This window comes from Sphaerodactylus townsendi, linkage group LG12, assembly GCF_021028975.2.
Source record: "Sphaerodactylus townsendi isolate TG3544 linkage group LG12, MPM_Stown_v2.3, whole genome shotgun sequence".
Lineage (NCBI taxonomy): Eukaryota > Metazoa > Chordata > Lepidosauria > Squamata > Sphaerodactylidae > Sphaerodactylus > Sphaerodactylus townsendi.
This window is the reverse complement of record NC_059436.1, coordinates 19431366-19455116: the sequence shown is the minus strand read 5'-3', so window position 1 is coordinate 19455116 and position 23751 is coordinate 19431366. Positions and strand designations below refer to the sequence as shown.

The following is a 23751-nucleotide window of genomic DNA, read 5'->3' as shown; positions in this document are numbered from 1 at the left end:
GCACTCCAAATGAATGTGACCAGATTTTTTTTCAGGGAGAGATGCAAAATTGCTTTGGCATTGCCTGTGGAAAAATAGAAATTTTGACTGAGTCTTAGTTTCAAATCGTTCTTGAAAGCACGCATTTCACAAAGGCAGCAAAAAAAATATATCACACAGCGGCTGCTAAAAATAGATGCTGGGTATAGCCTTCTCCACTCCCTCTCTATAAACGTCAGGTAAAACTTACTGGGTGTTCTAACCTTTCTGTTTCCATTCCTCAGGTAATACTGGGAAGCTGGGCAGGGGAAACCCTTAACCTCAATGAGTCCATAAATAAGGACTATTAGATTTCACTACTGGGGAAGTAATCGGGAAGGAAGTGCTCCGCACAGCTTCCATTTTTGGCAGCATCCGAGCATTTCTTTGTGTCATGTAATTCCGTCCTGAGATAAGCCTCCTATGGGTGATACTCATTTCGTGTAGAAGCCATCACTTAGGATTTCCTCTCTGCAGAAGTCTGTACATCTTAAACTTGGTTTCACAGGGTCCCTGATTATATGTATAGGTAGCCAACCAAGAAGGCCTGTGGATGGCTCCAGCAGGCAAAACAGTATGAACCCTGGTAAATAAGCAGCTGTTCATAAAGTATTAAAGAAGACGCACAGCAGAGGATGAATATTTGTCTCCTGGGGATAATTCATTTGATCAAGAAAATTGACAGCGCGTCTTCCAAGGAGAGCGGGAAAAGAATGAGAAGCAAAGTCTTGCCTCTCCCTTCTCACAGAAATAAAGACCAGATGATTGTTTGATCTCTGAATTTTTGACGACGGAAGCCGCTGGGAAGTGACTCCTGTAGGCCGTGTAGGGCTATGGGTGGAGTTGCCAACCTCCAGGTGGAGATCCCACAGGATTCCATCTGGTCTCCAGATGACAGAGCTCAGCTCCCCTGGAGAAAATGGATCCTTTATGTGGATCCCATATCCTGTGGATCTATCCTGGGCACTGATCGGTGATCTCGGTGGCCACTGTTCTGTTAAGGAAACACTAATAAAAGGAAACACTTCTTCACGCAACGTGTGATTGGTGTTTGGAATATGCTGCCACAGGAGGTGGTGATGGCCACTAACCTGGATAGCTTTAAAAGGGGCTTGGACAGATTTATGGAGAAGTTGACTTATGGCTACCAATCTTGATCCTCTTTGATCTGAGATTGCAAATGCCTTAACAGTCCAGGTGCTCGGGAGCAACAGCTGCAGAAGGCCATTGCTTTCACACCCTGCATGTGAGCTCCCAATGGCACCTGGTGGGCCACTGCGAGTAGCAGAAAGCTGGACTAGATGGACTCTGGTCTGATCCAGCTGGCTTGTTCTTATGCTCTTATGTAAGTGGGAAGTAATCTATGAAGGAAGACATTCTGTATATATATATTTATGCACAGTGTGCAGGAATCCTTCGTTTGGAGATTTGTGCTGCATGTTGAAAATTTGCAAAGATCTGTCGGCAGTGTATGACTGCTAAGTTCTGTCCTGGTCTGTCTTTCCCTCCCCTTCTCTAGTATATCTTCATCAATGCTTCCACCCAGTACTTGTGGCTCACCATGGACTTCTGCAACACTATTCAGGGCTTTTCAGTCCCATTTCGAGCGGCTGACCTGCTGCTGCATAGCCGGGATCCGAACCTGGTTTTGGGCTTTGATAAGTCCCATCCCAACAAACAGGTGAGTGACTCATTATGGATATGAGCGCTGAATGTTCATTTGGCGCTGTTTCCTTTTCAGAGGAAGCATACTACAAAGAGGATCCTTTGCCAAAGGTGATAGGTAATTATTTCTCACCTATTTGGTAGATGCTCTACCGCTGAGCCACAGTCCCCTCCCCTTGTTCCCTCAAATGCAGATTTCTCAACTTGTTTCCTCAAATACAGATGTTCATAATCAAGCACCTATGAGTAGGATAATAAAACACAGAAAAAGGGTCTCTGCATCCTTGGTGGGTGGGGAAGTAGATTCCACAGGTGTGCAGGAATTTTAGAAATGATCCAAACTCCCCAAATCGCTCCAAATTGCCTGCTGAGAACTGAGCGTGATGTATGAGGCATGAAACATTAAGCACAGTTTGAGAAACTGTTTGCCCAGCTCAAAACAGTTTGAGCACATTTGCGTAAAAGACATCCAATTGTTCATGCATGCTCATGTACTGCTTTGACGGAAGGGATGTGAAAATGCAGACTATTGTGACATTGCAACAGAAGGTAAGTTGTACGAAACGTCACAGAGAAAGATGACAAGCTGGAACCGATCAAGGAGAGAGCATCCAAAATGGTCAAAGGTCTGGAATCCATGCCCTACAAGGAGAGACTTAGGGAGCTGGGTATGTTTCGTCTGGAGAAGAGAAGGTTAAGAGGTGACATGATAGCCATGTTTAGATATTTGAAGGGATGTCATGTTGGTGATGGAGCAAGTTTGTTTTCTGCTGCTCAGAGACTAGGACCAGGAGTAGTAATGGGTTCAAAGTGAAGGAAAAGAGATTCCACCTAAACACCAGGAAAAACTTCCTGACAGTAAGGGCTGTTACGACAGTGGAATTTGCTACCTCGGAGCATGGTGGAGTCTCCTTCTTTGGAGGTTTTTAAGGAGAAGCTGGATGGCCATCTGTCAGGAGTGTTTTGATTGTGTGTTCCTGCATGGCAGGGGGTTGGACTTGATGACCCTTGGGGCATCTTCTAATTATGTGACACACACAGGTGCCATTTCCAGTGACATCCATGTATTTTGCATAAGGAAGTTCTATCCAGCATAAGCGGTAGAAGAGCCTTTGCTCTCTCTGTTTGCACGTACTTCTGACCACATTAGAGTGAGTTGTCCAACAGTCAGCGGCGATTTCTCTGAGCTTCCTATCTTCTTAACGCTTGCTTGGCTTATGTGTGTCTGTAGAGACAAGGCCTCCGGCAACTCTGCTTCTCCTCTGTCCAACCTCATTGTGAGCAAGGCCTTTGAAATAAGAAAATAGGCCAACTGCTTTCCAGCAAGAAGTGTGCCTTTGTCCCTCTCTGGGCCTTGTAGCTGTTCACATTATTCTCACACAGGCGCTTGAATGGAGAAGGAACTTAGAGGCTAAGAAATGCCAGACAGTTAGCAGACGGCGCTGGCTTGCAATTTGGCAGAAATGCGGGTGTTTGTCTTGGATGGTCACATACCAGCACAGTGAGGGGTTTTTTTTCCCTTCAGTTCGGATATTTGCTGTGTCATAATTAGTGGATGGTTTATGCTGTCATGGTGGAGGGATGTGGAAACAATTTTTCATACCCAGTCTGTCTTGTAGCTTTTAGATCTGACCATTCTCCACATCAGCCGCTGTGAGACGGAATCATTAGAATTATCAGCATGAATTATTATTATTTTCCTGGAGAAGCTGATGCTTGTGACGTTCCCCCTTTCTGTTTATACTGGCTTAGTCTAGTCAGGCAACATTGAGGCTTTGTTGTTCCCATTTGTGCCAAGAAATAATAATTTATCTACTTGTTGCGTTCCATTAGTCCAGACCGTGTGTGCGCATGTACACTCTGCACTCAGTTTGGCGGAAGAAGGCTGTCTACAGAAGAATTGGGTGGCACTAAGCCAAGATGTATCTCTCCCCCCCACCCCCAATTTCCCTGTCAGGCGTGTCATGAGAAGCTATTCTTCAGGTTGCCAGCCTGTCAAGCCTTTCAAGAGCCAGCGTGGTTAAGAGCAGGTGGATTCTAATCTGGAGAACTGGGTTGGATTCCACACTCCTCCACCTGAGTGACAGAGGCTTATCTGGTGAGCCAGATGTGCTTCTGCACTCCTACATTCCTTTTGAGTGACCTTGGGCTAGTCACAGTTCTCTCAGAACTCTCTCAGCCCCACTGACCTCACAAGGTGTCTGTTGTGGGGAGAGGAAGGGAAAGGAGTTTGCAAGCCACCCTGAGTCTCCTTACAGGAGAGAAAGGTGGGGTATAAATCCAAACCAACAAGATTTTTGGGGTATAAGCTTTTGAGAGTCAAGTTTCCTTTTATCAGGTGTCTGACCAAAGGATCTTTGACCAACTGTTGTGGATTTCTGGACTGTGTGACCATGGTCTGGTATTTTTTGCTCCTAATGTTTAGTATACACCTCTGAAGATGTCAGCCATAGTTACAGGTGAAATGCTAGGAACAAAAACTACCAGACCACAGCCACCCAGCCCGGAAAACCCAGAACGGCCAGTTGATTCTGACTGTGGAAGCCTTCAGCAATCCATTGGAGCCTTGACTCTCGAAAACATAAACCCCCAAAATCTTGTTGGACTGTAAGGTACTACTAGACCTTAGAGAATGCCATGTCTAGGGCCCAGGTTTCTGGTCAATGTGACTTCGCCTCACTTGCTAAGGAAGGTGCCCCAAATCCTTCTGACTCCATTTCCACACTTGCGGCAGTGAGCATCCGGTGTTGGTGGCCTTCAGTCTTGACGATGACCCTGGTGCACCTTTGCCTGGACAATAGATTCATTCATACCCCATTGGGAATGAAGGCTAACAGTCACCTTGTGTCAAGGTTCCAGCTGGGAAAAGAGCCAGTGAATTCCAGAGCAGTGCATCCTGTCCTTGGGTCTGCTGGTTAACGCCGTACAATTGCAGGTTGTTGTGTGCGGAGATTAGATCTCACAACCTGAGGGAGTGTCTGTTTGATTATTAATCCTCTTGTCAGCAAGAAGCTATCTCAGGAGCATACAGAGTTCGTGTCTGTCCAAAGCAGTCTGTCTTCTTGGGAAGACTCTTCCTAGGATACTGTTCCCTGGGAGGCCTTTTTGTTTCCCCCAGTTTCCTGTTTCCAAGGACAAATGAAAATTCTCTTTTGGTGAGAATTTGGTCCATAAGACTGAATTAACCAGAGGCTGGAATTTTTCTCTCAAGGGTGATTTTGTTTTTCTTTTGACTGTATGTTTTTGTGATGTTTTCACTGTTGCTCCAGTTTTTTGCATGTTGCAAACGCTATAGAAAATTTTGCAAAATGGGGCCAAGGGGCGGAATGCATCGATTACATGCATAGAGCTGCAAGTTCCGTCCCCAGCATCTCTGAATAAAAAAGATTTCAGGGTAACAGGGACCAGGGAAAACCTTTCTCTGCCAGAGAACCTGGAAAGCTTTTGCCAGTGTATGTTGACAATACTAAGCGAGATAGGGCTATGATCTGACTCTATCAAAGGTAACTTCAGGTGTTGTGGGAAAAAAACATGAATCTGTGGGAGAACCCTTTTTTTGGTTCTGGTGGGTTTTCTGGAAAACCCACCAGAACCAGTTGAATCCGGCCGTGAAAGCTTTCAACAATACATAGCCCTTTTTTTGCTTGCAGAAGATGTCAGGATAATTGAGACCCTAGCGTCCATTCAAAGTAGAAAATGCTTAGATAGAGGACCAAACTTAGGATAAGGTAGCTTCTTAAGTTGAAATTAAAGAGGACCTAGGCAGGCCCAGGTCCTACAATGATTTTCCAACATATACCGTTCTCAGACCAATGTGGGCCACTGGTTTGCTTGCCAACTCTCCAGGTCAGGCCTGGAGATTTCCTAGAATTAGAACTGATCAGTCATTTCTCTGGATAAAATGGCAGCGTTGGAGGGTAAAGACTGTGCCATTGAGCCCCACGGAGATCCCTCCCATCCTCAAATTTTGCTCTTCCAAGGCCCTCCCTCCAAACCTCCAGGAAATTCCTCACCCAGAGTTGGCAACCTTAGTCACTGGCCTTGGTATGTTCCGATGCTCACTCAGCTAAATTCAGCTGATTGACAGGATCTGAGTGTCTCTGTGTTCTTATTTTTCAGCTCTGGAAATCAGATGATTTTGGACAGACATGGATAATGATACATGAACATGTGAAATCATTTTCTTGGTAAGTTTTGGAATTCTTCACAGTGGGGCTAGAACTGGGGGACGCAGAGATACACGGCCTCTTTCGCTTTTGTTTCCCTTCCCAGCTATTACCGCCTGTTGTTCAAAATATGCATTCTGGACTCTTAAGATGTGTGTGTGTGTCACACTTTTGAATCCTTTGTCTCCCATAAAAAGCTCTCAACATTTCTTTATATCAGTGAGGGCTAGAAACTTGTTTGTTATATACATAGCCTGGTTTTTTCACATTCTCCTGATTGCCTCTTTACCAGGCTTCATGTCCAAACACACACATTTAGTTTCCCCAGTTCTGTACTGACTAATTTTGCTGAACTAAGGCTTTAGATAGCTGCCCTAGTCCAAAGCAAAATGGAAAAACGGTCCTTTTATCAGGACCGATCAAAATGACAATTAACAATGTGTGAACTTTCAAGTTCTCCAGAACTCCTGGCCAAGTTAGTTTTTAAAAAGCGTGCGGTGTGTGCCAGTTCGTTGGGGGAGATGTTTCGGGTCAGTCTCTTAGGCCTAATTTTTGCATGCTAGGTAGAACGCTAAGCTGATTTGCATAGATAAAACAGTGCAGGGTGGAGCTGGTTAACTTGTTGCACTTTTTGGTCTTTGGCATGAAGGAGTAGGGACTATTTTTTCTCTTTCATGGCTGGAAGGGCTTAGGATACCTGTTCTGCCTGTAACACACCCCTGATGCCTCCTGGTTCTACAGTAGTCGAGCAGTTACACTGAGTTTGTGACCTCGCTTGGGATACAATGCCATAAAGACCACCCTCTCCACCACCAGCATGGTGTAGTGGTTAAGAGCAGGTGGATTCTAATCTGGAGAACTGGGTTTGATTCCCCACTCCTCTGCCTGAGTGGCACAGGCTTATCTGGTGAACCAGATGTGTTGACACATTGAGTTCCCTTACAGGGGAGAAAGGTAGGGTATAAATCCAAACTCCTCCTCCTCCTTCTTCAGCTGACATTTTCTCCAAGGATGCTGACCTGTGCAGTCTGGAGATCAGTTGTAATTCTGGGAAAATCCCAGCCCTCACCTGGAGGTTGGCAACCTTAGTTGATCTAGGCAGCTCCTGGTTGATATCTTGTGTCTATTAGATGACATCTGGCCAACCACTATCATTTGCAGTATGAGAGAAATCAGCCCACCTGACATGGGCTGCTGCGAAGAGCACGGCCAATGCACACAAAGCGCTTTGCACACCAAAAACGACATAGAGAGATGAAGCGTTATTATTGCTTTTCTCTTCCACAATAGGGGTGTGGAGCCCTACGATGAGCCAAACACAGTGTACATCGAGCGGCACGAACCGACAGGCTCCTCCACCATCCTTCGCAGCTCTGATTTCTTCCAAACCCGGGAAAACAAGGAGATAATTCTGGAGGAGGTTGAAGACTTCCAACTCAGGGACAAATATCTTTTTGCTACAAAGTCCGTGGTAAGGAACCCGAGGATTGCGGAGGCAGCGGCGGCCTTTTGAACCCTTTCAGGAGGTCAGATCTTGGCAGGAGTCAGGATTGCACAGAGAGGGACTTGTTCGGAGCATTGAAAGTATCGTTCTGTACCAGACGGTGCATGGTGAGGCTGGAACAATAGGAAGAGGACATGCTGTGAACCCTCAACGTCTCCTATGACTTGTGATGTGTAACTGAGTTTATTGCCGCTTCAGGGTATTTTGGCAGACAGCCTGGCTGTTCCAGATTAACCGGGCTTAAAATAATGTGAAAGAAACATAGCCACAGGTGTATCAGCCTCTGTCCACATACAGAATTTCCTGAGCAAGGTCTCCAGATTCCAGGTTTTTTCCTAGAGAGGTTCACCCCTTCTGAGGCTTTGCATTATGGTGGTGGTTGGGGAGCTACTGGCCAGGTAGCAACCTTTTGTAGGGAAAGTTTTTGTCGGGAAATTTTCCTAGTGATCCTCTTCTGAATACCATGTCAAAGCCAATGGAAGAAGGCAGTCCACAGCCAGCATTTGGCTTTGTGGCTTCTCTGAATTGTTTGAACAGCAACCAGAGAGCAACGAGAATCTTAGCTTAGGACGCATTCCCAAAATCTCCACCATGTAAGTCATTCCAGTAAAGCAGAGGTGTCCAACTCTGGCGCTTCAGATGTTCATGGACTACAATTCCCATCAGGTATGGGAATTGTAGTCCATGAACATCTGAGGCACCAGAGTTGGACACCCCTGCAGTAAAGATTCATTTTGGGTTGGAGTTGTGAAGATCTTGAGGAGACAAAGTTGTTCCCTGCAGACTCACACAGGGTGTGAATGTTATTTTATTTTATTTACTTTTAAGAAAAGCAGCAAATAACGTTAAATAATGGGCACAACTCTATCACAGTCTTTCAAACAGGCTTCCCAGATATGACTGTGATAGTGCTTTATAGCATACTGAAAGCAATGGCGTAAGAGGTTAAGAGCTTGTGTATCTAATCTGGAGGAACCGGGTTTGATTCCCAGCTCTGCCGCCTGAGCCGTGGAGGCTTATCTGGGGAATTCAGACTAGCCTGTACACTCCCACACATGCCAGCTGGGTGACCTTGGGCTAGTCACAGCTTCTCGGAGCTCTCTCAGCCCCACCTACCTCACAGGGTGTTTGTTGTGAGGGGGGAAGGGCAAGGAGATTATAAGCCCCTTTGAGTCTCCTACAGGAGTCTCCTAACTCAGTATCTGTTTGGGTGGCACATATACATCTTAGTGGGAGATGATTATTTGTCATGTCATAAATGATGGGTTTGCTGACATCATAAAGGCATTTTATGAACAGTTAGAAATATAGAATTGAAGAGATCCTTACAGATCCCCCCCCCCTTTTTCCCCTTTTCCGTAGCATCTTTTAGGCACTCAACCGCAGCCTTCCGTGCAGCTCTGGGTGTCCTTTAACCGCAAGCCGATGCAAGCCGCCCAGTTTGTGACCAGGCATCCCATTAAGGTATTTTGTAAAATGCAAATATATTGATCAGGGTAGTCCTGAGCAGTACATCCTTCTAAGCCAGTTGACTTCAGTGGAATTAGAAGGATCCAGTGAAGTCAGTGTTCTTAAAAGAAAGTCAATTGCTTAAGGAGCAATCCATGGTGTGTGTGTGTGGGGGGGGGGGGGGGGCTGAAAAAGTTGAGGAGGCGCCATGAGGGCACACTGACATGCCCCGTACACCGGGGCAAGGGGCCAGTGTGTGTGTGTGTGTGTGTGTGTGTGTGGCACCCAAATACAGAAGCTGCAGTTATTCCGACACTCTTTTACCACAGAGGGAAATTCCTCGCCTCCCTCTTCCCTGCTGGCTCTGCCTTCCTCTGGTCCCATCTTTACCTCTTTCTCCTCCTCCTGATGTTCCCAATACCTGAGACCCCTGCTTTAGCGCTGGGTGCTATTTTGGGTTGCTATGGCAACTCAAAATGCCACCCAAATGTCTTAAAAGGTTGCTGCCCTATTTTGATGTAGGGTTTCAAGCTCCTACAATTGTTTTCTTTTCTTTTTCCTTTAAAAAATGTTCCCCAATTCACACACAATTTGTATATTTGAAACAGTTGATGTTTGTACAATAACACTTGCAGCTTAAATAAGCATGGGTTTTTTTTCCCCCAGTGGTCGCTGCTGCTCACCTGCAGGGTCGGCGGCTCTTTTTATCCATGTAGCTGCTGCTAAGAGAATAATAATTCTTTTATAATAATAATAATAATTCTCTTATAATCCTATAATAATAATGAACTCTTCTTCTAAATTGGTTGCGGAAGTGAGATTTAAATCAGGGGCTTCCTGGTTCTGCTGTGAGCCAGAGATGCCGTCTCTTTTTGCGTATCAAAAGACTTTCCCCCCCTCCTTGTCATCTGGAAGGAGTACTACATCGCTGATGCCTCGGAAGACCAGGTGTTCGTTTGCGTCAGTCACAGCAACAACCGCACCAACCTCTACATCTCTGAAGCAGACGGCTTGAGGTTTTCGCTGACTTTGGAGAACATCCTATACTATAGTCCTGGGGGAGTGGGAAGCGATACCCTGGTCAGGTAAGCAGAGGGATTCAAATCAAGTCGAGGGAAGATGACCTCATAGATCAGTGGTGGCAAACCTTTGGCACTCCAGATGTTATGGCCATGCTGGAAGGGGCTGGTGGGAATTGTAGTCCATAACATCTGGAGTCCCAAAGGTTTGCCACCATGGTCATAGATTGTTTACTTGGCACTGGAAGGAGGAAAACTTGGCTTGTACTGTGCCGTTTGTTAAATGGAACAAAGGGATTTCGATTAAACTGTAACAGCTTGGAACAAAGGGTTTCCAACTAGCAAACTGTTTTAATAAAAACATAAGAAGTGCCCCACTGGATCAGACCAAGGGCTTCCTGTTTCTCAGTGGTCAGCCAGGAAGTTCATAAACCAGAAATGAAAATGCAGCCCTCCTTTGTGGATTCTCTGCCCCCTCTAGTGTTGAGTGGCACGCTGCCTTTGAATATGGAGGTTCCATCTGGCAGTTGTAGCTGCTGCCCTTGACACTGACTTTGTCCCATTTCCTTTTTAAGGCCCTATAAGTCAGTGGCCCTCACGTGCAGTGGTGAATTTCGTAAATACGACCAACATACCTGTTTTATTTTTATCCTGCCTGTCCTGCAGCGAACTCAGAATGGCGTGGGGGTTCTCCGTTCCTTCATTGCATCATCACAACAATCCTTTGAGATAGGCTATGTTGAGAGTGACTGTCCCAATATTGTCCAGCAACTCTGTGGCCAAGTGGGAATCTGAACTCAGTTCTCCCAGTCTGACATTTCTAATTGCGTCCTTCTCTGTTGTCAAAGAAGTTCTTGCTTTTGTCTCCTCGGATCAATGTCACTGGATGGCTCTGAATTTGAGTATTTTGAGAGAGGCAAGGGGAAATAATTCTGTCTCTGTACTTTCTCCACAAGATTTTACAAACCTCTGTCCATGTGTTTGAGAGTTGGCATGGCATAGTGGCCTGCGAGAGTCATGACTAAGTGGGATTTGAACCCAAGACTCCCTGGCTGAGCTTAGACAACCTGGCGCTCAACCAGGCGGCATTTAACAAAATGTCAACATCAATTTGGGCTTTTCCAGATCCGGAATTTATGTCTACATTTTGTTTCCTTGTATCATAGTTGATTATCAGAATGTGTGACAAAAATCCTTTTTGTTTGTTTATGAAATTTGCATTACTATTGTTGGAATTTAATACCATTAGACTTGGTTAAAACAAAATTAAATACCACCACACCTGGTTGATGCAGTATGATTTATTGATTAATTTATAGTGCATTACACAGTAATTAATTGAGCACCCAGTGATTGACTTAGATATATTACATAGATTTTCCATGGGTGCAGCATTCATTTCTTGTTTATTTGCCTTCTCCTTTCTTCTTTTGTGCTCTAATCAGACTGGCAGGTGTTGGCACCAGATCAGCTCTGTAATGTCACCTGACTTCATAGAGATTAAATGAGCTCTTTTGTGAATGAACTCCCCCCCCCCCTCCTGGAACTTGAACAGCCTGTTGTGGCTTCTTTGAGCAACAGTCTCAGTGGCACAGGAAGCAGGGGAGGGTACCTAGTTAGCTGGGCTAATTTCAACCTTGATAACCAGAGGAGCAGATCAAAATTCTTCTACCTACCACAGTGCCCTTTCCGGTTTCTATTTGGCTTGGATGTCTCCACAGCAAAGAAAACTCTCTCTTTCAGCTATGACTCCGTCTTTGGTCCCTGCCTTCTTCAACAGTTAATGGGGTATTCCAGCGAATGCTGACTGGCGCTTGTTCTTTTTCGCGCAGGTATTTTGCAAATGAGCCCTTTGCGGACTTCCACCGGGTCGAGGGAGTGCCGGGGATCTATATTGCCACCTTGATCAACGGCTCATTCAATGAGGAGAACATGCGGTCTGTCATTACCTTTGACAAAGGAGGGACTTGGGAATTTCTGCAGCCTCCAGAGTATACCCGCTATGGAGAAAAGATAAATTGCGAGGTAATGACACTACTGGGAAGAAATTTTGCTGACTCTTGGAGGGCTCGCTTTCTGTGCTCCTCCCCTGCCCCACCACTTCCCACGAGTAAGGGTTAAAAATAAATTGCGTCATTATGACAACTGTTTGAGTAGTGACCCTCTTGCATGGAATCCATCTTGCCATATACAGTTCCTTAAGCGGCAACCGATTGCTGCCTTCCGACAATGAACCCCCATGAATGGGCGCACAGAACTCAGTCCTGCACATCCGTTGGTGGGACGTCCATTCCTCGCCCACCTTCGGTCACTCTGTGCACCGCCCCCCCCCCCATGACAACCCTCTTGCCTCCCCGCTGCCTTCCCACCACTCTCACAAGCCACCCGTGTCTGCCCGGCACCAGCAGTGTGTAGCAGTAACAGAGCACATAGCCACTGCCATTTGTGGGATAATGCCTCCACTCCCTTCCCTGACCTCTGGAAAGGGGGGGATGGTGAATGAAAGGGTCGGTGGCTAGCGAGCAGGCCACAGGGGGTAGGGGTGGGGGACACAGGGAAATGCAGTTGTGGCAGAAGAGACTTCCTTGCCCCTCCTTTCCTAGAGCACACTTCATTTCCACATGAAATGAGCATTGCCGCTGTTTTGGAATCAGGCCCTGCAGCACCAAACCCAGGTTGGCTGCTCCAGATGGATAAAAGCATCTTTGTCTGGGGAATCCCTGTGACCAAAGCGAGTGATGCTTGCATGCTTGGACTCTCCTAGCTTTCTCGAGGCTGCTCTCTCCATCTGGCCCAACGCCTGAGCCAGATCCTCAACTTCCAGCTGCGTCGGATGCCCATCCTCTCGAAAGAATCCGCTCCAGGGCTCATCATCGCCACAGGTACAAGTTTGTTTGTTAAAAACAGCTGGATTTAATTCAGTACTTTACCTTCCTCCGTCTCAAATATTGGGGTGAGATGCAATGTGTCTGAATCCCAGTTAACAGTAATTAGTCCCTCATTTTACCATCAGTTCTGGAAGATGCACAGGCTCTTGCTTTAGCAGATCTCCAGGGGTCCAAAGTTTTCCAGTTGACAGAAAGCCACTGAGAGTGTCTCTCTGTTTGCTGTTGCTGCCCAGATAATGCGGAGATGGTCAACTTATCAACTTATACAGGAGTTTCTATTCTAGAGGTTGTGATGAAATGTAAAGGTGGAGGCAGCCTTTCAGGTATATAAGGTCTAGGCTGTTTATGGCTATATGAATCATTTTTCAGAACACTGAATTCAGCTCAGAAAGCAATGGGAGACTGGTTTCATCCCTGGAAGCCCATACCCTTTCCCACCAAAAGATCTCAGTTGACAGTTGTTCAGTTGTTTGGGGGAAATGAAAGTGTGTTTCCGCAAGTGAAAATAGTCCCGTCTCCTCCAAGGGTCCTGCGTGTCGAGGAGTTAACTCAGCCCAACACACAAGATAGAGCTGCCCCCTTCCAGCGTTGTGTAGTGGTTAAGATTCTAATCTGGAGAACCAGGTTTGATTCCCCACTCCTCCACCTGAGTGGCTGAGGCTTATCTGGGGAACCAGATGTGTTTCCATGCCCTACATTCCTTCTGGGTGACCTTGGGCTAGTCACAGTTCTTTCTGATCTGTCTCGGCCCCTCCTACCTCACAAGGTGTCTGTTGTGGGGCGAGGAAAGGAAATGAGCTTGTAAGCCACTTTGAGTCTCCTTACAGGAGAGCAAGGTGGGATATAAATCCAAACTCTTCTTCTTCCTTGCTGTGGAAGAAAGGAGAGGGAGGAGGGGCATCCTATGTGCTGTCTCCCAGAGCAAGGCAGGCACTGCGACCCCTACGGAGCATTGAACTAAAGATAAAGTCCAGGAACAAGTGGCAGATTAATTCACAAATCTTTATATATTTTTTGGTGGGAGAGGGTATAGTGCAGGGGTAGGGAACCTCTGGCTCTCCAGATGTTCAGGAACTACAATTCCCATCAGCCCCGTCAGCATGGCCAATTGGCCATGCTGGTAGGGGCTGATGGGAATTGTAGTTCCTGAACATCTGGAGAGCCGCAGGTTCCCTACCCCTGGTATAGTGTGATGTGTTGCTGACAGCCCACTCATCAGAACTCCACATTTTTCTCTGCATATGTTTCAAAGCTGCAGATGGAAGAACATGAGGAGTTCGGCTGAACTTGCATGTCTGTTTTTAAAAACTGAAATGGAATGTGGTTACAGCAAGCCTGTTCTTCAGCGTCAGGCTGCATAATGGTGCTTTAAATGCCAATAAAGCCTTGTTGTTATTGTTGTTGTTGCATAATGGTGCAGAGCGTGTGGATGCCTAATGGAGGAGCAGTGACTTCCCTCACCCCATCTGCTGTGCTCCCTTTTGCAGGTTCTGTTGGCAGGAACATGGCAAGCAAAATGAATGTGTACATTTCGAGCAGCGCGGGCGTTCGATGGCGAGAGGTGAGGCACGCAGAGGTGGGATCCAGCAGGTTCTCACAGGTTCCCGAGAGTAGGTTACTAATTATTTGTGTGTGTCGAGAGGGGGTTACTAAGTGGTGATTTTGCCACATGATTTTTGCCTTAGTGACGCCCCTCCTCTCAGCAGTAGCACGCAGAACTTGAAGCAGTCTAGCAGGAGGTGTACCGGCGTGCGTGGCAGCCTGCGCCTGTGTGCATTTGTTTCCCACCCAAGGACCGGTGCAGTGGCTGCGTCCTTGCCACAGCCCTGCCCAGGAATGCCCCGCCCCCTGAATGCCCTCCCCGCCTTGTCATGCCCCGCCCAGCCCCATTGGCGCTATGCCACAATTTGAATCCCACCACCATGGGAACCTGTTACTAAAATGTTTGGATCCCACCACTGGAGGCACTTATTTATGTGGGGACTTCCCCTGACCTGAGTGCAGAAAATAAATCCGTAGAAGAAAAAAAACCCAGATGCGTTGTGGCTACCATTTCTGTCTTTGTCCTTTCTGCTCTTGACTCACAACTGCGGCGCATACGAGTGGGGAATGAACTTGATCCGCGCAGATGTTTACAGCTTCTGAGAGATGGATATGTCGAAGGATCCTAGGCAATAATTTGCTTAATAGTTTTATTCTGCTGCTCTCGCACACTGGGGACGTGAAGCATCATAGCAAATAAAACACATAAACGAACCGAATTCGCCAGATATAGAGTCTGCAGCTCATGTGGGGGAACCGGGAATCAAACCGAGTTCTCCAGATCAGAGTCTACCGCTCTTTTCTTCCAAACCGCACTGACTGTCTGTGATAGCAAGGTAGTAGCAAGATGACTAAGCGCTCGCTTTCCAACTTTTTCAGGTTTGATCCTGATAATCCATTTGATCCTGACAATATAGTTTGCAGAAAGATCTTCTACTAGAGAGCCAGTTTGAATCTCCTTGTTCTTTTAGACTTGGCTAGATTACTGGCTGGATTCCTGGAATATAAACCAGAGTTAAAGCCCAGAATCTGCTTTTGCTGCCTGGGTTTGGATTTGTTTGTTTGTTTAAAACATTTATTAACTTTCTTCTTTCCATTATGGAGCTGAAAGCAGCTTACAACATAGATGAAATGCACATAAAACAATATATGTTAAAAACATAAAATCCAGAATTTAAAAACACAACTCAGGACTGCTAGTAGATTTAACCAAATGCAATCCCAAATAAAACGATCTTCGACTTCCTCCTAAAGATGGAAACTGAGGAGGCCAGGTGCACATTTCCGGGAAACGCTGTTCCGTAATCGTGGGGCTGCCATTGAAAAGGCCCTGACTTGTGTATCCACCAAATGAGCTGCTTTGACAGGTGAAATAGTCAGGATTGGAAGCCTGGGCAGGAATGTAGTGTGTGCTAAGTACCATGCCCCCTCCTAGCAGAGTATCTGCCACCTACTCCCACATTCCTGCATCTAGGAGGAAAAGCATCTTCCGTTAGAGTCCATGGCTTATAACCAGATTTGGGATCCCCACAGCTTGTCCATAAAAAATTAAGCTTTCAGCTTTAGCAACGAAAGTGCTTCACATCTGTAGCAAGTATTGTTTCCCACAAAATCACAGCTTTGCAACAAGAGGGTTGGTTGGTTTACTTTCCTATGCAAGGGCTAGATGTTACATTTGGCTGCTGTCCTCTATAAACATTGCCAAAACACAGTGGGGTTGTTGTTTTTTTTGCATGTGTGAGCAGCCAAGGACTCTTGGCACCTTCCTTTTGAATGGGATTTGATGCCAATTTTAGGAACGTTTTCTTTGCTGGAGGCTGGCTGGGTGGTCTAGTCCGCGAGGGGGCTTGCGGTAGGCCTCTCTGGACTGATGTTAGTCTAAGGCTGTTTTCTGACATCTGCAATGTGTTTAAATGCTGTGAACAGAACCATCTCCCTTTCCTCTCTGAGAGGTGTGGTTTGGTTTGGCTGAGGTTGAGGCTGCCGGGCTGGCAGCAGGCAGGGATTCTGCCTCAGGCTGTGTAATATAGATGTATAATAATGATGCTAGTGGCAGACATGCTCAGTTTTACTTGAGAGCGTAGGGATCCCTAGAATACTTCCAAATGACCTGGAAGTCAGAAATTCGGAGCACGGTTTGGTCACTAGGGAAGTCCAAAGCCAGTGTGGTGTTGTGGTTAAGAGCAGGTGCACTCTAATCTGGAGAACCAGGTTTGATTCCCTGCTCTGCCACTTAAGCTGTGGAGGCTCATCTGGTGAACCAGATAAACTTGTGCACTTTAACACATGCCGACCGGGTGACCTTGGGCTAGTCACAGTTCTTTGGAGCTCTCTCAGCCCCCACACCTCACAGGGTGTTTGTTGTGGGGGGGGGGGAAGAAGGGAAAGGAGATTGTAAGCCCCTTTGAGTCTCCTTACAGGAGAGAAAGAGGGATATAAATCCAAACTCTTCTTCTCCTCTTCTTCAAAAGCAGGATATTTCTACATCTGACAGTGAAAACTGAGGGTATGAATCTGAAATGGGGTTGCCAATTGCAGGTTGAAAAATTTCTGTAGGTGACGCTTGGGGAAGGTGATATTCGGGGAGGGGTGGAATATATTCAGTGGGATATAAAACTGCCTTTTTCTCCAGGGGAACTGATTTCTGCAGTCTGGAGATCCCTTTCAATTGTGGGAAATCTCCAAGCCCCACCTGGAGGTTGGCTACCATATCTCATAGTAGAGGGTGATGCTTCAGCACAGCATGAGAAAGCCTCCATATGGATGGAGTAAATGGGCTTGTAGCTTTGTTTACTTGAATTTGTCTTGGGAGAATTTCATGTCTGTGTTCTGGGACATGGATCTGTCCTTGTAGAGTGGAGCATGAACTTATGTATGTGTGTGTGTGTATCTTTATCTTTGTCGGTCTTTGGGTGTATGAGTATGTTTTCACTTGGACTTTATAGATAGGGTTTATGCCCCATGTATATGTTTTTTCCACATTTGAATGATGGTTCCTAGATGGCTCCGGCCTTGGGACTGGGAGCCATCATTAGTATTATTAATATTGTTTTACTGGGTTTTAGAATGCTGCTTATTCTGAGTTAAGTATTTTAACTATTTATCACTTATTTATTGTGCACATTGTTTTAGTTGTGGTTTTGCTGTACACCGCCCAGAGCCCTTCGGGGGTGGGCGGTTTATCAAATTTAATAAATAATAATAAATAATAAATGTGACTTTATTATTCAGTAGGTTTGATGTGCATTGTCTTTAAAGCTGGCATCATTCATTTGGGGTTTATGTTGTCATCTTTAGGAAATGTGAGGGGAATATGAAAAGCTGCTCCATGATGGCCATAGAAACTGTGCTAGACCTTGAGGGGAGCGCATGTGTATGGGGGGTACGTCTGCCACCTCTCAAGTTTTCCCGTCATGCACTTCTGTGTTTGCTTTTTCCTCCAGGTCCTGACCGGGCCTCATTATTACACCTGGGGAGATCACGGAGGGATCCTCATGGCAGTAACCCAGGGCACAGAGACCGATCAGCTCAAGTAAGTTTCTGTGGAAAAACAATGGAGGGATTTTCCCCGAGACGGAATGTGGTAAAATAGCAAATAATCAGTCACCAGAGGACTTGCTTTATCCCAGACAGGGAAGTTGAAAAGGGAAAGAATCCTGTGATGCCTGAGCTGCGTCCTCATTTAAGGCTCTGAGAAACCACTAGACTCTTCCCCCTTCTCCAAACCACAGGACTTAGGAGAGGGGGGTGGAAGGAGCATCTGGAATTTCACCGTCGCATCTGCAAGAGAGATTCCTTGTCGTTGTTCAGATAGCTTGAAGCAATCTGAGATCCGAAGTGAAGTTCTGGTCATAAAAGAGTAAGCTGTCTATGTGTCCTCTCTAGGAAGAGGCAAATGCATAGATCGCTTCTCCGCCTTTTGGCTAACATCAAGGGTAGTGTGTGTGGTTTGCAAATCACTAGGAAGGCCTTTGCACCATCTCATAATTTCCCTGTCATCGTTTCAAACAGCCTGTGTTTCACACTTTCACCTGCCACTCACCAAGTGTGCAGAACTCAGTGCTTGTGTCTGTTAACAAGTCTTCCAGGGAAGCAATTTCAGATTTCACTTGGACAGGGAAGGCAGGTATTCTTTGAGTCTCGAAGGCCTTGCTGTCGATATACTTAAGACTGTGAAGTGAAACCATGCGGCTTTTAGGAGTGTGTGCTGTGACTATTTTTGGCATCCTTTGTGACCCGTAACGGTAGCAACCTTGTGTGCGTGTTAAGTGCTATCAAGTTGCTTCCAACATATGACAAACCCATGAATGAATGACCTCTAAATTGTCCCATCATTAACAGGGTGCCTGGAAGGCTAACATAAACAGTGGTCTCCTTGGCTGAGTCAGTCCATCTCATGTTGGGTCTTCCTCTTTTCCTGCTACCTTTGACTTTTCCTAGCATTATTGTCATTTCCAGTGACTCTTGTCTTCTCATCATGTGACCACAGTACTGATAGTTTCAGTTTGCTAATTTTAGCTTCTCGGGAGAGTTTAGGCTTGATTTGATCTAGAACTCACTTGGTTTTTCTTTTTGGCACTTCTGGAAGAAGATTTCGGACATCGCAAAACCTAGTAAAGCTGATGGCTTCCTTTGGGAAGAGTCATCTTCTCTTACTGAGTTGACAAAACTAAAAAAATGTGTCACTTCCCCTGGCTTTTGCCCATGTTGGGAACTATGCAAGAGCGATGTGAGCTCTGATCTCTGATGTGAGCTCTGATTACCTGGCAGGAAGATGGTCCTTAATTTATTATTATTATTATTATTATTTAATAGGCTTTTATACCGCCCCATCCCCGAAGGGCTCTGGGCGGTGTACAGCATATAAAAATGACAATATGAGACAGTTAAGCATTTAAAAGCAGCGATAAAACTAGAAATTTAGTTTACACAATCTCAGTAAATAGAGATATAATTAATATGGGATTGGCGCCCGGCATTCCAGATTTAAAATTCCCTCTCCCCTGGAAAGGGAGGCATGGCGAGTCTCGTTAGATGGTATGTGGCCTAGGTGACAGGGCCACGGGAAGGGGGGGGAGGGGGCACCATTAGCGGCCGGTTCCTCCAAAGGCCCGGCGGAACAGCTCCGTCTTACAGGCCCTGCGGAACTCCCCAAGGTCCCGCAGGGCCCAGACAGCTGGAGGAAGAGCGTACAGCATTAGGAAATGATAATCCCTCCTAGATATCTGAAGGCAAGGAAGACCTCACGTATTTTTTCTCCCAGGGATCTCACAAAATGTTTTTAATTACTGAACACAACTAGCTTGTATGTGGTTTTAAGACACACACACACACACACACACACACACACACACACACACACACACACACACACACACACACACACACACACACACACACACACACACACACACACACACACACACACACACACGGTTCCTTGACAATACATGTGCAAATAAACCCTGCCTAGTTTTCCTTTCAGGTAAACCTAGTATCTTATTTTTCTCTCCAGGTATAGCACAAATGAAGGGGAGACCTGGAAAACATTTACCTTCTCAGAGAAGCCGGTCTTTGTTTACGGCCTGCTGACGGAGCCTGGAGAGAAAAGTACCATCTTCACCATCTTTGGCTCTTACAAAGAGAACGGGCACAGCTGGATCATCTTGCAGATCAACACCACCGATGTGCTTGGTGAGGGACATTCGCAGTGCATCGGTGCTCTGTACAGGCAGATGCATCTCCACACAAGAGGAGAGCTCAGATATTACACACTTTCCCATAAGTTTAGTAATCCTGAGGATGCCCCCCCCCCCAACACAAACAGCCAGTTGGTTGCTTGAGAGCCAGTGTGGTGTAGTGGTTAAGAACAGGTGGATTCTAATCTGGAGAAACGGGTTTGATTCCCAACTCCTCCACCTGAGTGGCGGAGGCTTATCTGGTGAGCCAGATGTGTTTCCGCACTCCTACATTCCTGCTAAGTGACATTGGGCCAGTCAAGGTTCTCTTATAACTCTCTCAGCCCCACTCTGTTGTGGGGAGAGGAAGGGAAAGGAGCTTGTAAACCACCTTGAGTCTTCTTCTTTCTCCCCTCTGCCAGCTAATTTGACAGAAGGACTGCCGTTAGCCTCCAAAACCTTCCCACTGAGTTGCCCTGCACCACATGTCAGCCCCCCTTAACATTGAGAAGAACCCCCACAAAAGTCCCGATTAGAAAAGATACACTGCTTCTAGCCCCAGTGGCCCTCTGCTCAGTTCCGATGGTGACCTTGTCTGCTGGGATGTTGTGCCTCTAAGGTTCCTCCAGCTAAAGCTGTCAGGATCAGATGGGAGGCAGTCGTAGCCGCTGCTGCAGGCTGCTGCTCACAGTTCCCTTGCTTGCCCAAGCAAGCATTGACGATTGCGAGGAGCAACAGTGAACTGAAAGGACGGGAGAGGCGAGAGAAGCAAACGGCAGCTGCTCCTCTTAATTGCAGCATCTGCTCGCTCATCTGGGCCAGTGTGTGAGAAGCATCAGCAACCAGGAGCAGCCGCCAGTCATCTGCTCGCCTGTCTCCTTGACTTGTGTAACAGCTGGGCTTGGGAGGTCTTGCTGATGGCCACTAAAATGAAGAACCTGACCTGTTCAAAGTTGGGATATGGTACCTGGGCCATCACTAAGGGAGATGTAGGAAGCCAACCACATATATCCGGCTGGCCTCAACCAGAACTAGGGCCCTTTAAGCCCTGGCCCCAGCTTGGCAGAACACTCTTTCAAGTGAGATCATGGGTCTATGGCTGTGGTGGCCAATTGGCCATGTTGGAAGGGGCTGATGGGAATTGTGGTCCATAACATCTGGAGTGCCAAAGGTTCGCCACCACTTCTCTATGGGATTTAATGCAATTCTGCAGGGCCTATAAGATGTCGCTATTCCACCAGGCATATGGTTGCGGCAGCAATAGTTACTGTTTTGGCCTCCCCACATCTCCCTGTCCCTCTGTCTTTCCATCCTCGTTTATCCAGATAATTTTTAAATTTAGTTTGTTCTCTTTCAGATTTAGTGAGTCTCAATGATTGGGACAGTCTGTCATCTTGGTTTGTAGTTGAGCGTATAGTTTTAACTGCCCCTGAGCCCAAGAGGGGAGGGGCAGTCTAGAAATGTAGTAAAATTAAAATAAATAAACTAAAGATAAATATAGCCTATGGAAGACTGAATCTGGGAGGAGCGGCCATCACTAGCCAGGATCTGCCTCAAGGAATTCAACCAATTAGATTGGAATTAGGGATACCAGGGAGCAACTATCAGGAAGACAGGCAGTCTGGTTAGTCTGGAAGCTGAAAGTCCAGAAGGGAGGCAAGTTAGGAGACTGGGCAGTGAAAGTGACATGCGGACACCTCCAACCTCATAGCCCAGGCTAGAATATGACTACAAGACATACAAGCTTATGACTTTGATGCCTCTATTTCATCTGCTGCTAGGCCTCTGAGGGCTCCCGTTATAGTACTGCCTGCTGCCTCTCTCAGCTGCAGTGGTAGAAAAAAAAAATACAGCAGTGTTGCTGATGTTACTACTTTACTTCCAGATGCAACCCTGAAGGGACAAAGGGTAACTCTAGGAATTGCTGCTAACTATTCCTGCGGTTGCCCTTTCTGGGGACAACCTGGAAGTTACATCAGCAGCGTAGCCAACATGGCACCAACCCCACCATGTCCCTGCCCCCAACCTTCCTGCAGATTGCCAGGTTTGGTTGCACAATCCTGTCTGCTGCCTTTGACCCCCTTTTCAGTATTCCCGCTTCCTGTTTGTCACGCAGGTGTCCCATGCACCGAAAATGATTACAAATCGTGGTCCCCCTCGGACGAACGGGGCAACGAGTGTCTCCTGGGGCGTAAAACGGTCTTCAAAAGGCGAACCTCCCACGCGACGTGCTTCAACGGGGAAGATTTCGATAGGCCAGTCGTGGTCTCCAACTGCTCTTGCACCAGAGAGGACTTTGAGTGGTAAATAAGTCAAGTACCCCACTAAGGTCTTCTTTTGTTAAGATTATCCTTGGTCCCTAAGGGCACTGAATATAACTGCCCGGGTCCAATTTATGTGAGTCTCTCTGCTTGCTTGGGTGGCAGAGGAGAAAACTGCACTGGGGTGGAAGAGTCCCATTGGTTATCAGCTTTGATGAAATGTAACCAGTATTTTTGGGATCATACTGAAAGCCACCACAAAGAAAAGTGTTCTGTTGTTGTATTTATTCAAAATGTTCTTACCCTGCTTTTCCAAATATTTCCAGAGTTGTTGTTCAGGCCAGACTTGATAGCACAATAGCACTGGAAGCAGCATAAAGTTCTGCAGGAATGGATTTTAGGATTTCGCTGGGTTCATTACATAATAAAAATAATTTACTACTGTTCTAGGCATCTTTTTGTTTGTTTTGGCCTCAATATTGTAGCTTTTTAAAAAATCTTGCAATTCACTAGCAAGGATGGGGGTTACTAGGCTTGTGGAAAGAACATAACTCCTGAGTAGCATGCAAATTACTACTTTGATACTCAGAGGAAATCACCAGAAGAAGCCCTGTTAGTGAGCAAAGACAGCAATTCAAGTGTGGCTTTCCTTTCTTCAACTAATTCATATATTCTGCCTTGTGAATGACTTAAATTCTGTTTACAAATGCAGTCATTTGAACATTTTCACTTTTGCCGCACTGTGTTTTAGCTCCTTTGCTGTTAGAAGGACGGTTTTCAACCGAACGGTTTTCAACCGTTCTTGAAAATAATATGTCATCCTTTTTGTTCCTTTCTCCCCCTTTCTGCTCAGTGACTTTGGCTTCAAGTTAAGTGATGATTTGTCATCAGAGGTTTGTGTGCCGGATCCTGAATTTGCTGGCAAGCTTTCATCTCCCCCAGCTCCATGTCCCATTGGCTCATCTTACAGGAAGACAAGAGGGTAAGGAGCTGTACATGGGCGAGGGCAATAGGTTGAGATTTAACACAACTGCCTGCAAAAGAAGCTCTCGGGCAGTCGGGGAGAGACTATGACAGGAGTCCAGTGGCGTAAGAGGTTAAGAGCTCGTGTATCTAATCTGGAGGAACCGGGTTTGATTCCCAGCTCTGCCGCCTGAGCTGTGGAGGCTTATCTGGGGAATTCAGATTAGCCTGTACACTCCCACACACGCCAGCTGGGTGACCTTGGGCTAGTCACAGCTTCTCGGAACTCTCTCAGCCCCACCCACCTCACAGGGTGTTTGTTGTGAGGAGGGAAGGGCAAGGAGATTGTAAGCCCCTTTGAGTCTCCTGCAGGAGAGAAAGGGGGGATAAAAATCCAAACTCCTCCTCCTCCTCCTCCTCCTCCTCTTCCTCCTCCTCCTCCTCCTCCTCCTCCTCCTCCTCCTCCTTCTTCTTCTCCTTCTTCTCCTTCTTTTTCTTCTCCTTCTCCTTCTTCTTCTCCTCCTCCTCCTCCTCCTCCTCCTCCTCCTCCTCCTTCTTCTTTTTCTTCTTCTCCTTCTCCTTCTCCTTCTCCTTCTCC

General features: G+C 46.5%; 1 protein-coding gene across 1 annotated transcript in view; it reads left to right on the top strand.

The window, feature by feature from the left end:
* The window catches only part of SORL1 (sortilin related receptor 1), a 114180-nt gene that overhangs the window by 28156 nt on the left and 62273 nt on the right, over nt 1-23751 (top strand). The window contains 12 exon segments of the mRNA XM_048512467.1: nt 1538-1699; nt 5803-5870; nt 7140-7320; nt 8716-8817; nt 9718-9887; nt 11654-11846; nt 12586-12703; nt 14197-14270; nt 17695-17783; nt 19767-19945; nt 22046-22232; nt 23044-23172. Of these exon segments, the coding sequence (XP_048368424.1) occupies nt 1538-1699; nt 5803-5870; nt 7140-7320; nt 8716-8817; nt 9718-9887; nt 11654-11846; nt 12586-12703; nt 14197-14270; nt 17695-17783; nt 19767-19945; nt 22046-22232; nt 23044-23172 (1652 nt within the window).